Here is a 16,277-nt window from a genome sequence, read left to right on the forward strand (position 1 = left end):
AATCCCAGTCACCCTGGACAAGAGGCAGGGGACACCCAGACAATCTTTGCTATCAGGTGGCAAGCTGGAATTGAACCTGGGACCTTCCGTTATTATAGTTTTGTTTTTATTACAGTTTAGAGTTGTTCACGTTTTCGCTAAAACTATTTAAAAATGAGCTGCCAAACTATGGCAATTTGTCCACAAGTTCAAATAAAGAAGCGTGTACTATGTATTTAACTCGAGTTTGGTTGCTGGTGTTATTGGGGTTGAATGTGGGTAAGACTGAAGATGAAGAACCAGGAAGTGCAAGTGAAGTCGACTGCACCAGGAAGTGAAGACGGCATTTTGGTCGCCTGCTAGATTATTGATCAAATTAAAATGTAAATTAAATGTCAAATACTGTTGCTGGTTGTGCAAAACAGCCGGCTGATTTATGTGCACGTGTGTCGGCGAGCGTGCGAGCAGAAGGAAGGACAACGTGGAGCCACTTTGGGGGGAAGGCGGGAGTAAAGGAGACAATCATGGTCAATCAAGGCGTTATTGATTCCATACTTGATTTCTGGCTCCATCCGTGGCTCTGCCACCCACACCTGCCTCTTCACACAGTGGGATGCTGCACTTACACGTCTTGCACACACACTCACTCACACTCGCACAGACACAGAGGCACATACAAACACCAGGATTTTGCAATCAAGAATCCCTGAAGACAAACACAAGATCATTCTGGCTGATTGTTTCAGACTCAAGCTTGTAATTCAGAGAGTGATGAAATGAAAATTGTGACCTTCCGTAAATGACACAATTAGAAAAAGTTAACTTTTTATGGCGAAGAATGCAGCACTTTTTTTTTTTTTTTTGGACCTCATATGGCATTCATTTTTTGGTATAACCAAAATCTCTCAGTCCTGTTTCAACAAGGGGTTATATATATATATATATATATATATATATATATATATATATATATATATATATATATATATATATATATATATATATATATGAAATTAAAAAATTGTAGTGCATGACTAATCAGTTGAATACAGTAAGAAGAGAAGGTCTGAAATCCAATTTTTTACTGGTGAACTTCATAAATGAAATCCAAAAGCAAAGGTCAAGCACATCTGCAAACCAGTGAGGCCGGGTGCATTATTCAACAATGTAAAACTAATACAGCAATACAGTGAAATAAATAGAATAAAGCTGTCTTCAAAAATGTAAAACAAACAGCAATGCAGTTAAATAAATAAAATAAGGCAGTTTTCAAAAATGTAAAACAAACAGCAATACAGTTAAATAAATAAAATAAGGCTGTTTTCAAAAATGTAATACGAATAAATAGGATTCTGAAATAAAATAAGGCTGTCTCAAATAGCCACTAAAGCTATATATATATATATATATATATATATATATATATATATATGGGGAGATTCCATGAACATCTCATGCCACATTTTCATATTAAAGCCAAACGTGTGCGAGTGTGTAGCTATATGGAAATCAATGCCATTAATGTAGCAATGAATTAGTCGTTAAGATGTCATGGGACGCTTAACACAGCTGATCCTTACCAGACATGCACACGCACACACACACACACACATCCTGACAAGAACCCCCAAGGACCGTTGCATAGTGGGGTAATTATCCCAAATTGCTAAAGTAGCAGCGAGTGTGTGCATGTTCACAGCTGCTCCTGGTGTCAAGTCTTTGATAGATGAGAGATAGACAGAGTGTTCATTTACTGCCCTGTGCCACACACACATGCACACGCACGTGCACGTGCACACATACACGCATGCACACACACCTGACTGCTCATTTGTGGGTCTAACAGATTGGTCTATTGTTGCTAAGTCACCGGTTCACAGTGAAAATACTGGCCAAGTTCAAACCACGACACTCTGGGGGAAATGCAGCGTGACGCCACGATAAACGCAACCAGAGCTCAATTAAGCTTTTAATCAGGAAATTAGCGGAATCATAAACAGACAGTAGTGAGGTAATGAACAGATGTGAGGCGGCGTCAAAGTGGGACGGCGGCAGATTTTCTCGCTGCGAGTGCGTGTCAGCAGCACTATCTGAGTTGAACAATGAAGTCACCGCGGCCCATTCTGCTTCCAAACGCATGCAAAGACATGAAAGGTGTCTTGTTTGCAGTGAGACTTTCAACATGTTTTCCACAGGGCTTGGGTTTATTCATGAATTTCTGCAGAAGTATACCATGAACTGCGTCTTACTTTTTCCAATAATGTAGCAGAAAATTAACCCACGACTTTCCATTCCACCCACTTTGGTTTGGAAACCGTAGCTCTTCCAGGTTTGACTGATGCTAGAAGCAGCTTTTTCATACGTGGATACAGAGTTCTGAAAGGCCACTATAGGATCTAAAGTATATTTTTTAAGTGGCTTGTGAATGGATTACATTATTGACTGTGTTTTTTTTATTTTCTTTCCTTTTTTTTTTGAAGTCTGATGATGAATGACAGCATTTCTCGGGTCCCCAGCTGACACATACTGCGCTCTTCTATCCCTCTGATATTGATGAAGCGACGGGGCCACAGAGTGAAAGACATCGCCTCATCTGGTTTAAATTACCTACTGGACGCACACACACCTGCACCAGCACCGCCGCGCGTGTGTGTGTGTGGGCGGGAAGGACGGGCCAGGCGATTGATAGGACTGTGGGGGGGGGGCGAAAGAGGGATGCCTCTGGGATGGGTGGTGGGGAACGCCCATGACCCCGACCATACACACACACACACACACACACAATGGGCTGAGAGCAACAGAGCGGGTGGGTGTGAAATGAGCTGTAAGGCAGAGGGGATATTAAGCTGCCACATGTGTTCTGTTTACTATTCTCTAATTAACCCCCAGGCAAAGTCTTTGAGATAACACACACACACATTTCCACACGCAGGGGCACCTCCTATTGTCCGCACTATATTACATTATAGACTGGAATTTTGTGTCGATAAAAACAGAGGGGGTGGCGACCTTCAAATTTCACCCTTCATCCACCTTTACTGCTGACATTGACTGATGCATCATGAGAAATAGCGCGCTAACTTGTCACGGACAAAAATACCTGAGGCTCGTGTTGAACTTACGTAGCAGCCCTGACTGTAATATTTGTCGATCCCAGCTCCTCCCCCTCAATCTGACTACCTTTATTTTCTACCACCTAATCCCAGCTACTTGGGATGTGAGGCAGGGGAGACCCAGGACAGGCTGCCAGTTTTTTTTAGGTTTGGAAGGAAACCCGAGCGACTGGAGGAACCAACTGAAGTTGGCTTGGTCAACCACTGGTTAGGAGAATATACAGTAAATGATTATTTACATGTGTATGCTTTCACACGTCAGTGAAACTTCTGAAATTAAAGAGAGCCCAGTGCTTCAGCTCTGCTTTGTATCAATAATTAAAAAAAATATCTGATTAAAAACAATAAAAAAATATATATAAACAAGGGGAAAAAAGCGTTTGGAAACAATGTGGATCTGCATCTTCTTTTGTTCATTCACGATAGTCACTATTTGCGCCGACATTCAAATCAATTTGCCTGTGCAAAATTGCTCTTAGGACCCAGATTGTGCATCACGATTAAATTCATTTGTATTATTGTATAATTTTTTCTTCCTAGAGAATGTTGGATTGCATATCATAAGATGTTTGCGTTCATCTTACAACACGCAAACCTATAATAATTTTAGTTTGTAAACCTGTGCTGCAGACAAAACATGTAAAAAAAAAATGTAATATTCCTAGTATTTATACCTTATTTATTTTTTTTAGTCAAGTACTCACTTATTTGTGGACTATTAGCCATATGGAAACGTTTTCCATCTTCAGTTGTTCATTGTCTTCCACTTATAATCCCTTATCAGGGACACATGGAGACTGGAGACTTTTGAGGGGGAGAGGAGGAGGACACTGACCAGAACACCAGACCATTGTAGGGTACTAATAGACCAATGCATCGATATATATATTTGTGCCATTTTGATCAATAGCATGCAAATTCATCCAAGCACACTCTTTAAAATGTAATGTGGCTTCTTTATTAGATTCCATATCTACATGAGTGGAAAATATGTGTGTAACTATTCTGCTGTTGAAGAGAATTTGTCATCATTTGAATGGTGAGGTGAGTTTTTCCTGTTTGATCTTTGTATCACGCAGTAAGGAGTTCAATAGAAGCACAAAAGTACTTGCAGAGAATGATATTGCCAGCCACTTTCCAAAGTAGTGCACACACATTACGAGTCGCAGCCTTTGTCCGTTTCCAGCGTCGTCACTCTCACACGTAATTAGCTTGACTCTCTCTGTCTGTTGCAGATACCGATAGCGCACAGGAGGGGGCCATTGTGTGAGAGTGTGCGAGTGTGTCAGGGGACAGAGGGGTCCAAGTGTCTCGAGGGACAGGTTATGACAAATAAGATTAATGTGTCCCCTATTTCCAGACTGGTGCGCTGGCCTCTCTTGTGCGCGCGCACACACACACACTGGAGTCATAAAAAATACACACATGCCCCCCAAGCTTTTTCTCTCAGGAGAGGGTCCATATGGGGAGTGTAGATGGGTGCCGAAGTCAACATGCGTTTCTCCTTTGTTCGCAAACTTATCTCACATCAGCTCCGTACAAATGGTCTAAATGAAATACAACAAACTGCAAAAAAATATCACATGTCCAGAATGAAAATCATTTATGTGTTGGTTGGATTATTGGAAGTGATGTGAGCTGACTTGTGCTTGATTCACAAAGACTCCCCTTTGACTCTTGACCTTTGACCTACATGCATGAGTGGTTGTTACTTATCACCCCGCTAGAGTTACGAGGGCCGAGTCCGAGATACGGATTAGTGAGGCAACGGCTCTGCCATCCACGAGAGCGGATCCAAGGTGTCCACTCCCTGCGCTTCCAGAAGTGGAACATTCTGATCCTTTATTAACACTGCTCGGCAAATATTGACCTTCCATCTAAGCCTGATCTACCACTGAGGTTGGGGGGGGGTTTGGCAGATGTGCAGTCGTGATCTTGGTACTTGCTACAGTAGTTACCAAAAAATCCAATAGTATTCTGCAGGTCATAATCCAAGCTCATATTTTTCTTCTTGATATGATTGTGAACATGTTAATGCTTTGATTCAAAAGTCATAACATTCACCATTCAACTATCACTCGGTTGTTTAACGTCTCTGTGTCTCAAGCGGCTGGTTAGCATGGAACATCAATTATATTGCCAATGAAAGTCATGAATTTCAACCTTCAAAGATAGCAAATAAACCAGTGAGAGCCCTTGGGCAAAAGTCTGTGGGAGGAACACAAGGCACCAAAGGAAGGCAAGGTAGCCATGGGAAGGGCAGTCATAAGCAAACACGAAGATCCCAAGATATTTCATATTTATTCCACACAGTTTCAGCATACGTCATTGTTGGATTGTCTGGTTTTTACAGTGAATTATTCTTCATGATAATACAATCAGCAACGCTTACTACATAAGGCAGTCTATACTGTATATCTCTATTTACAAAGGCCTAGATAAAGTTTTTCAACCATCATCTCTGTGGATTGCAACGGGTTTTAAATGGACAGGTCAGTGTGACATGTGGTCGACTTAAGGAATCCGGGGAAGGCAATCACGGGGAAAGAGGAAGTTTGACATCTTTGGGAGCCCAGAAACAACACAACAGCCACGGGCAACACATAAGTTCCTTGTGTCAGCAGCCAGAGACCATTTACCGGACATGGCATGATAGTATTCCACTTCCTTATTGTAGGTCTGCTCAGACAGACCACCCACAATGAAAAGGAAGTCTTCAACTACTGCGATCCCAAAGTTTCGACGAGGTGAAAGCATGGACGTCACCTCCTGCCAGGTGTTGTTAGTGGGGTTGTAAGCCTCGACACTGCACAGGACACGGAAGCCGTCACTGCCACCAACCTGACAGGGGATAAGATGCCAAGATAATATGGCATGCCGTCAATGAGAATTTGTGGAATGAAAAAAAAGTTTGGACTTACAGCGTAAACATGGTCTGTGTATGCAATGACTCCCAGTCCACTGCGGCGAGTCATCATTGGTCTTATCATGGTCCACTGGTTGTTGTCGGGGTGATAACACTCCACAGATCTGAGGGAATCTATTCCATTGAACCCCCCGCAAACATAAATCTGAGGAGCAGAAAAACTATTAGATAGATACTTTATTAATCTCCAAAGAGAAATTATTGTGGAAATGTGGTTTAAATATTAACGTATGTACAGTACACACATTCTAAACAATGAGTTATGAAAGAGAAGGCATTTTTTCTCCCTCCTTTCTTCCTGTTCCTGTGGCGCACAGCTGGAGCCAATAACTCCCTGATCACCTGTGTATAAGGGCACCTGGACTCCATCAACGTGTACCAGATCGTCGTCTCTTGTTCCCGTGGTAAATTGGCTCTCCTTGTTCGTTCTCGCTTTCTGCACGCTAGCTAGCTTATTTTGATTACTCTGTCTGAAACCCTGGTGCCGGAGTTAGTGTTTTGTTTCTTCCTCTGTTTCCACGTGTTTCCTGGTTTGTTTTGTGATTGTTTGTCATTGTGCTTTTGTCTCTCTGTTCCTAGATTTAAGTTTGTTTGATTCTCCCGGTTCGGTGACGCCTTCTGTTGGACTCTTATTCATGTTTATGGACTTCTGCTGGTTTTGGTGACCCTTTGAATTTGGACAATCTGACTTTGCTTTGTTTCTCCCGGTTCGGTGACGCTTTCTGTTGCGGATTTATTGTTGTTAATGATTAAAATATTGTATTTGACTCGCTCCTGCCTCCTGTGACTTTCATCACTCCACTTGGGTCCCACTCCACGACTTGACTCATAACACATTCAACTTTGGTGGTGAAGAGTCGTCTGGCAAAACTATCCTCCACTTCAGCGGTGACAGCACCGACGCCCTGACTCGCGGTCCGGTCGGCTGGTGACCGAACAGGAGCGGTTCAACACAGGTCAAAATGATTTTGACTTTCCGACCCATGCGTCTCAGGTTTTCTCTTTACTTGAAGTGTCGTCATGGCAACATGTGGTCCAAAGTCTGTGTACGGTGTTGAAGTTTTTGGTTCCTTTGTGTTGAAAATACAACTGTAGATCACAGTGACTGTTCAACCAAACTATCCAGAGTCTTCACATTATGAGCCTATTATATAATGGAAAATTATTATTATTATTACTTCATGAATAGCGAAGTCTGGAATATCAAAAATGAAAGTCCAAAAATATTCAATCATCTAAACAGTAACTTTCTTTGAAAAAACATATCAATGTGTTCTTGACAATGTGTTCTTGACTATTTATGCAATATATATATTTTTTTATTATTAAAAAAAAACTTAACCACATTAGATATTCAGTATTCGGATCAGCATTTTAAATTTTATTCAGTTTCGGACACAATTTTAATTCGGTGCGTCCCTAGTGTCCTCAGAATACGATAGTCTTGAGTCTCAGGCATGATAACCCAATGATTTCCCACCTGATGCCCTCTATGAACGCCACAGTGGAGCAACTCTAGTGAGTCAAAGCTCTAATTCTAACATCTTTTTTGCCTACCTTGTTCTCCAATGCCGTGCAGCCAGGTTCGCTTCTGCGCTCAGTCATGGGAGCAATCAAGATCCACTGGTTTTCTTTGGCGATGAAACACTCGGCGCTGTTCAGATGATGTCTCCCGTTGTAGCCTCCCACAGCATAGATGCGACCGTCGACCGCAGTGATTCCTGCATTTAGCCGAAAGTCATTCATGGGCGCCAGATAGTGCCAGGTCTGCGTGCTCAGGTTGAATCGTTGTACTCGGATCAGTTTGCAATATCGGATAAGGCCCCCGACACAATAAAGATTTCCGCCTAGGAAGACAATGCAGTAGTAATTGTGGGGGTGGGGCAAAGTGCAGGTGACTGTCACCCAGCGATTGACACGGATATCGTAAGCCACTATAGTGTTGACTCTGGACCAGTCTGTCAAGCCTCCAATAGCCAACAAAGACACCTTGGGAAGTCGAGGACGCGCGACAAGGTTACTGAAGCCGCTGGCGTCTGGCCTTATTAATCTGATGGCATTCATGATCCGAGTGGCATCTTCCACCAGGATGAGCGAATTAGTGTCACTAACTATGAGCTCATTTGTGATGACTTTATTAATGACATAGTCCACAGGCAGGAGGGCCAGACGAACCTGCGGATGAGAACCATTTGTTAGAGGGCGCGGGTCAAACGTTCAAAAGGCGGAGAGTGGACTCATCCTTACTTTCGACAGCAGACCGGCCATGTGTCCCTTTCGTACTTCAGCGTCGTGCTTGATCCACTCGAGAACCGCCTCAAATACGGTCTCCTCCTTTTTCACGTTGAGCTCATCCAGCTCAATGAGGTTGCCCAGCTCCTGGACAGTGAAGTGCACAAACTTCTTGCTCGGAGCCAGTTCCTCAAAGTGATTGATGATGTGTAAAAAGGCCTTTTGCTGGAATGCCGGAAACGGGTGAAAGGTATTTGCAAATCTCCATATATCGGTGCAGTTCTCCACACTAAGGTGTTCCTCCAGAAACGTGCTGCAGGTTCCTTTCATGTTGTTGATGTTGAAGTACTCAGCAGCTTGTAGCAGGTCTTTCACGTTTTGCTCTGTCACAGGGATAGAGCCGGTATACACAAACTCAATGATGAGCCTCATGGTGTCAGGAGAAACACCAGAGATGGGAAACTCCTTTTGTTCTGGGATTGACCAGCGACGGAAAAGGACCCTAGAAATTCGATATTTCAGATTAGGTTTTAGTACTAGAAAGTAGCTTATCTGAATTTAGAAAGTGCATGAAGCAGTAGGCTACTATGGAATACTAGGAGTGACAAAATAAAGAAATAAATGAGGGAATAAGTGTGGGAATATAAATGGAAATACAACGGGAAATACACAAAGTGGAAATAAAAATGGAAAATGAAACAGAAGATATGGAAATATCACGCTCATTTATTTCTTTTTTTCGTCGCTCCTAGTATTCCACAGTAGGTAACTATAGCCTCAGAGGAGCCTGCTCTCAAGTCAAGAAACCACTACTTACCCACCAGATATCGTACTCTTTAGTGATTCATTTGCATTTCACCATCATGTGTTGCTATGAACCAGGGTAATGATGATGAAAAGACCATCAACACTTATACATATAGCACGAAAGTCACAACTTGTTGAAGAAATATTGTTACTCTTGCCAGGAAATCTAATCGTAGTACTGCTTTACAGCATATTTATAAATGTTGATAGGGCATAACAGTTCTGGGGCGCGCTACAGACTACAGCTACTTTCAGCAACTTGTGGACGTTTCCTGATCTCGAACATACAGAGACCAAGGCAACACTGAATACATAATACAAAAGCGTAAATCTCTATTAGTCATATAGACACACATTTATGTCGAGTGCAAAATATCTAATAGTTTGTTCACTATTCAGTTTGGTCTCAATCTTGCTTTTCACCCCCCTCACGTGTCTTGATTCTGGTGTCTGTATGCCCTGGTCTCAACACGGTCTTGACGACTTCACCTACAACAACCTGTCGCGATCTTCGTTTGTCATGATATAGACATAATAGATGGAAAAAAATTGTATTGGATTTAATGGTGGGTCAACGTCTGTAAAGCTATTGTGGGCCACATGAAATAAGTTGAGGTGGATTTGGTCCCTGGGCCGTTGGTTTAACCCATATACACAGCACTGAGGTGCTGATTCATCATGTTTTCATGATGTTATAGGGAACTAAAAACCCATGAATTCACCATGGATAAGTCAGTGAGTAACTTCATTTAGTCTAAAATAAAAATGAAAGTAATAAAAGAGGGATATTTTGATATTACAAAATTTCAGCAATGTGTAATTACATAAGCCTGTCCTGCAGTATAGAAGGGTGTAAGAAACTATTAGTAGTCTCAAATATTGTGATACTTGATTATGGGATATTGTTTATCTTAAGTCAGCTAGATCAATATTTAATACATAGATACGTGGATATCCTGCTGCATTTGTGACGTGTTTAATAGTAACACTTTCTTTTCTTCACAGGAATTAACTTGTTTTCATGCACAAAAAATGTACTGCATTATCTGATTTCCCCTGTAAAATGATGTTTTTTATCACAATATTTTACTGAACATACAGTATGGCAATATATTGTAAAGTCTGTTTTTATCCATTTAATCATAACCTTGTAGCTTTTCAATTAAAAACTGGGAAAGTTGTACAGGGAGCCACATAGACTTGCAACAAAAGATTATGAACACAGATATCAACATTGTGCACTTTCATGCTTTGTGTCCTTGAGTGTCTAAGAAAGTTTCTTGACAAACAACTTTCAGAAGCACGTTTTCTATCATACGTACAGAACTTACCGAAAATAGCTGCTGCAGTTACACAGAAGGACCTTGTGAACAGGGAATTCAACATCTTCCACTTTAATAACTGCGTCACAAAATTCTCCGGTGAGACGCAAATTATTTGCAAAGCTCACCGACTTCAATTCATCTTCATCACACATGTTGATTCTTCACAGCGAGGTCCCATCCCTCTCTGGATTGATTCTGGATGCTGTGTGGATGCAACTCGACTGATGTTTGAGAACTCCCCAAAATTCCTTCGCTCCTTGTAGGACATAAATATATAGTGAGAATGAGACGGTTGTGTCCTACGAACTTTGTTGCAGAAAAGAGAAGTGCTTTGAAAGTGAGCGACTGCTTTATGATGAAGAAGAGTCAAAGAAGAAGAGTTGCTATAATGCATAGCATGACAGCACATGGCCATGGATCTAGAAAGAAACTCCACTGTGATTGTGAAATCTTTCATTTTTATTAGCTCTACTTGTTTGAACTTCTTTGGATGTGGTCACTGAAACACTGCTATCTGCTGGCTGGAGGCTGTCACTGCACTGGTCATTTTCACAGCATTTATATTCAAATACAGTGCTACCTCGGTTCTCGACCACAATCCTTTCCAGAAGCGATTTGTTCGATATCTGAATCGATTTTTCCCATTACAATGAATGGAAAAAGAAATGATGCGTTCGAAGCCTTAAAATAGTCTTTTGTAGGAGTGAATGTAGAGTGTCTGCTGCAGGTGGCTGTTCCTCTATGTGTGTGGCCGCTGCATGTGGGAGGGGTTGCCGAGTGAGTGACGTCTCTCCAGAAGTGAAGAGGTGCCCGGTGCGTGTCCAGCTCTGAATGTGCGCTTCTGTGCAGTTTGGCTGTGACAAAGTCATAAACCAAGTCACGCTCTGTCCCAGACTCGCCTCATCCCTGTCCCAGCTCCAGCCCACAACAGGACATCAAACCCTGGAGTGTGCGCTCCAGCCTCGGAGGTGTGGAGAGCGAGCACCTCCCCTGTGACACTCTCCCACGGTCCAGTGTGGAGACAGGAAAGGTTTTACACCTCAATATGAAGAAAAAACAGTCAGTAAATGTAGCTAACAGGACACGTCTGCATACAGAGGCTGCGTTATACACAATAACAAAGCGCGTCATGGGTCAGATCGCTCCGCGCACATTATGTTTTTCCGTCTTTTTTGGGGGCGTTCGAGTTCTGTATTTTCGTTCGAAATCCGATGCAAAAAAATCTCAACATTTTTGTTCGAACCCCGATTTGTTCGAAGTCTGGGACGTTCGAAAAGCGAGGTACCACTGTATTAGCTTTATAAGCGACACGCGTTGTGCCTTGAATTACACGCTTGCACTAGAGGGTTACCATGGAAGCATTTATATCACTATCTGTTGCGTAAACAAAGCTGTCCTTGCTCTCATCTGTCATATGTTGTGCTGGAACGCTACTACCTTTTTGCTATCACTAACATTTCAAACGATAAAAGCAGGGCAATGTGACAATGTTGGTGGCTGTAAATCAGCAGCGTGTCAGAGACCTCTCTTGAGAAACTTCAGCACTCAGCTTTTGTTAGCGTGCGCTGGAAGCTAAATGAGAAAACTCCACCGATGAGTTCCCATAATGAAATTTTCATGCTGGAAATTGCTCTCTGTTGTGATTTGCTGGGAAATTGTGTTCATGTCAATAAACAATCAATTTAGATGAGGCAGAGAGGGATGGTCTGTCTGCAGTCTGATTTCTTCCCGCTGTCTGGAGAGGCCAAGTTCAATGAAACTAAGAATGTGATGCTGTATTCATGAAACTTCTGCGATCTTAGTCAGGTTCACTGGATCTTCTTTAACTTATGAGTCAAACGTCGTATGCATCGATCGACATTATGACCTTCTACCGAATGATCTACGCCGAGCATCAGGTGTCCAGGCCTGACTGTTGAATTCCAGTTTAATATTATGGATGTGTGCATAAAAGGTGATCGATTTACCCCCCTCTCTGCCAATCCGGACAAAAGAAAACACCTCATCTCATTGAATCTACCTGCTGCGTCATGAAGCGAGGGAACAGGAGAACACAAGTGAGGCCCACTGGGAGCAGGTGGTGAGAAGTGAAAATGATTAGAAGGAGAAAAAAAAAACAGTGCTTCAAAGACAGCTAAAAATAAAAATGACGCAGTAGTTTAGGACATGCGAAACAAAATCAGCTGGAGGGAAGACAGACAAGTGTCTTCCAACTTCTGACAGAATCTGTTTTCCTGTGGATGATGAAGCAAATTGGGGTTGGGTGCGCTGATGTGTGACCCGGCTCAGGTGTCAGAGCCGGAAAAGTTGCTCCACATTTCATCTATCATTATTTACTGCAATGCTTTGGAGGAAAATCTGAATGTAGAAGAAAAGAGTTGCAGTGCCAGGACACCGTTTTTATTTTCCATCATGGACATTAAATTGTAAATGCTGCAGTGGCTCTTAACAAGGGTCGGGGTCATTGATGTGGGAGGACCAGATGCAGCTTCCTGTCTGACCTGCAGTTCTAATGATGTGAACACATGAGATACATCGGGCAAGCAAAGGGAGGTTTTAGGTGACCTGCGAATCACAGCATCGATTCTGTTTATTGAATGGTCTGTTGGCCATTTCGGTCAGATCACGCCTGCATCTTTTGAGGACGTTGGTGGGTCCAATGGCTGTTTTATAGACCTAGGATCAGGTGAAGAAATGACTCCAGCATCCATCATTCGCAGTGGGCTTATCGGCAGTGAGGGATATCTTGCTGTTTGAAACCCTTTCTTTGTCACCAGCAAAGCATCAGGCAGCTGGAGGTGTGCAGATGGAGAGTATTGCTAAAGAGGCAGCCAACCAAGCAAACTTGAAGGTTGATTACGGTTTCAAACCTGAAAAGAAAAAGCTGAGATGTTGGTACACAGTTTCTCTTTTTGCTCATACCCCTTTGTTCCCTGCCTTCCTCTAATTTCTCAGTCCACTGAGTTAATATTGGAAAGGAAAACCAATTAGACCATGACATGGTCATTATTTTTAAGCTCAGACTTTTTTTAATTTTACCATTCTGCCGCCATTAATCTTTCTCTCGCTTTTGCAAAATTCCTTACTGCTCACTCTTTCTTCTTAATAAGTGAATTGGCTTTGTGCTTCATCGCCCTCTCAAGGATAATACGGAGCGGCTTGTTGACTGTAGCGGTCAAATTCACATCTGTAGTAGGGCAAGCGCCTTTTTTTTTTTTTTTTTTACCTCTCCAGTGTTCGGTTTTTGAAGAGCAGTCCATGAAAATTATATTTTAACTCATTATTTGGATTGGCAATTGCGGTATGAGATGTTGCTTTGGCTCATTCTGCCCATCATGCTTTACACATGATGTTGAGTCAGCTTGATATGAAAAAGAAGAGTTTAATGTTGACTTATTTATTCAGTCAAATGTTTAAATTTTCAAGCGTTTCTGTGGTTATGGACAAATTGTGTTAAAGAAAAACAAAAATAAATCCACAAAAAAACAGATAGAAAAAAGAAACAGACATAAAAGGATTTTTATTACGGATGCACCGAAAATTTGGCCGCTCAATGGGGATGTTCTGATCGCAACGTGTTTGTGATGTGGCGATAATGGCATTTAAACTGTATGCTGGTAAGTCTGTAGGAAAGCGCAAGTCTTGGTTCAGCAGAGCTGCAACATTCAGGTCACAACAGTGAATAATAGAGATCATGACCTCAGTTCTTGCCCCTTTCTGCTCCTCCATTGCATCTGTAGCTGACGTTTGTTTCTGTTATTTCATCACTGATGTTGAGACAGAACACAGTGAAAACAATGAGAAGTACAGTCTGAGTCTGCTAACACACGTACCACTGACACCAGCATTTCAGCATTACAGGTATGATATATGGAGTTCTTATTTGGATGTAATGAGCTTTGCTGCGGAGAAGGCAGCAGAGTGGTCTCTCTGCACCCTCATTGTTTGATCTCCTCACTTCAACAGAGAAAACATGGTTATATCTTCCAGTTTGGCTCAGTCTTCCTGCAAATCAAAGTCAAACTGTGTGACTAACATGAGAAAATCATTCAAGAGGGGTGTAAAGTTTGACCACAAAACCTTTCCTTTTGAATTTAATTTCATTTTATATTGTCCACTGTTGACGTGGAGCATCTGTAATCTTTATTTTCAAACATTACCACATATTTTCTAAGACAGTATCTGCCATTGTGCAAATTGAAGCAAAAAAAAAACACAGTTCCATGAGACCAGAGGTTTCCAGAGGTATCAAGTTTCATATGGGTTGATTTATGCATGAACTCAAGTCACGAGGGGTAGAACTTTCTTCATGTCCTTTTCATGTCTGAGCTGCCTTTGAGATCTTAGATGGTCTGGATCCAGGTTGTATGTTATGAATTTCAACATTGTAGTGAAACAGAATGGTCTCTCAGAACATGTAATGGTGTTAGGCTTCTTCTTGCAATGATGGGACCCACTTCCTGGAATATATTTGGAAAGCCCTTGGTGTAACATACAACCTATGTTCCTGGTTATATTGAGTCTATTGTTATTTTATTTTATTTTTATTTTTTTACCGGTTGGTTGCACTTGAGCCAGTTGGCTTTTTAAACCAAAACTGCTGGCATCAGTTCACAAAAACCACCCTGAAAACATTTGAAAAACTATGTACACTGGTTGAAAGCTTTCTTTGTAAATTCAAAAAACAATTGGAATTGAAAGGAAAAGAAATGCTTTAAAAAATGCTGGAAATTAGAATATACCGATAGTTTAGGAGTGGGAATTCAATAACATCAACTATAGTTTTTGTAATTGATCATATTTTAATATTTGACACCAGGATGATTTAGGAACATAGTCAGAAGAATAGTCATTTCCACCCTGATATAATATATATTTTAAGTGTTTACTGCACAATCTCATTTAGCCTCCTTCATCCTGAATGTTTTCGTGATGATATCACAGTATGTTGTGTGACGCATCTGGAATTGCTTCACAGAAAAATAAATGTTTATCGTTGATTAAACCATGTTATTTGTAACAATTTGTTGTTTTTGTCTTGAATTCATCAATCTAAATGAATGTCTTGAAGAAAAGGCACTATAGATTAGATATAGATTATCTTGCACTTCACCCAAAGTGATTTACAATACATGCCATGGCAGACACTGGTTACCTCACCGGGATTTGAACCCATGACCTATGCACAGCACTGAAGTCCACATTATGTAACGTAGAGTAATGCAACACATTTGGGTGTTGAAACTGCGCTCATCGTGCCAAAGTCCTCACGAAGCAGGGGATGCAGAAAAGGTCTCTGACATTGTCTGATATACCTTTCCTCGGTGGAGTCCGAGCAGCTTGTTTAACTGTGTGCGTGTTCTCGACTGTAGCTTTGATCTTCAGCGGTATACGTTTCCAGTTGGGGTCAATATAAGCCAGTGTAAGATGCTCCAGAATGATGGAGGTGTGACTGTCTGTGAGGAGGGGGTTGCGACCAGGGAACATGTAACAGGATTAGCCGTCATGCTTTTATTCCTGTGATGGAAAAACTCAGCAGGGAGAGAAAGTAGGGCTGATTCTGATGAAGTGTTGTTTGAAGCAATCTCCCATCCCATCAAAGCGATGATATCTCTTTGTAAAGAGGGTAAGAATAGATATCGCTCCTGCATATTTTAGTCCATTAAAAAGCCTTGTGGGAATTATGCAAATAAGGAAAAATAAAACAACAGAAGAGGAGTTTTAGGAACATTACAGATTGGAGATTCGTGGTAAGCAGGTCAGTGTGCGTGCGTGTGTGTGAGAGAGAGAGATTGGCAGCAGATGTCTCACACCACATGATAAATGGGCGCGTGGGGTTTGAAGGGTCCGTGTCACCGTCAATAAAATCAATCACCCTCCATTCACTAATTCTGA

General features: G+C 41.7%; 1 protein-coding gene across 2 annotated transcripts; it reads right to left on the bottom strand.

Moving 5' to 3' along the window:
• Positions 1–1,333: 1,333 nt before the first annotated feature.
• LOC128757713 (kelch-like protein 10) lies at positions 1,334–10,642 on the bottom strand. Of its 2 annotated transcripts, none has more exons than XM_053863204.1 (5): positions 10,508–10,616; positions 8,266–8,752; positions 7,576–8,193; positions 6,014–6,163; positions 1,334–5,933 (listed from the first exon to the last, which is right to left on the bottom strand). In XM_053863204.1, exons 2-5 carry the CDS (start codon positions 8,680–8,682, stop codon positions 5,607–5,609), a joined length of 1,512 nt encoding a protein of 503 aa, XP_053719179.1. In that variant the 5' UTR covers positions 8,683–8,752; positions 10,508–10,616; the 3' UTR covers positions 1,334–5,606. The 2 variants fall into 2 exon arrangements, with proteins under 2 accessions (XP_053719179.1, XP_053719178.1); XM_053863203.1 differs by having other exon boundaries at positions 1,336–5,933; positions 10,389–10,642.
• Positions 10,643–16,277: the final 5,635 nt, after the last annotated feature.

This window comes from Synchiropus splendidus, chromosome 4, assembly GCF_027744825.2.
Source record: "Synchiropus splendidus isolate RoL2022-P1 chromosome 4, RoL_Sspl_1.0, whole genome shotgun sequence".
Lineage (NCBI taxonomy): Eukaryota > Metazoa > Chordata > Actinopteri > Syngnathiformes > Callionymidae > Synchiropus > Synchiropus splendidus.

Bases quoted from the DNA above. Each gene is read 5' to 3' on its own strand.
- LOC128757713 (XM_053863203.1), bottom strand. From the start codon at position 10,534: ATGTGTGATGAAGATGAATTGAAGTCGGTGAGCTTTGCAAATAATTTG. The intron at 8,753-10,388 runs GTAAGTTCTGTA...TCGAATTTCTAG, and splicing joins AACTGCAGCAGCTATTTTCG to GGTCCTTTTCCGTCGCTGGT. The intron at 6,164-7,575 runs GTAGGCAAAAAA...TCTGCTCCTCAG, and splicing joins GCACGGCATTGGAGAACAAG to ATTTATGTTTGCGGGGGGTT.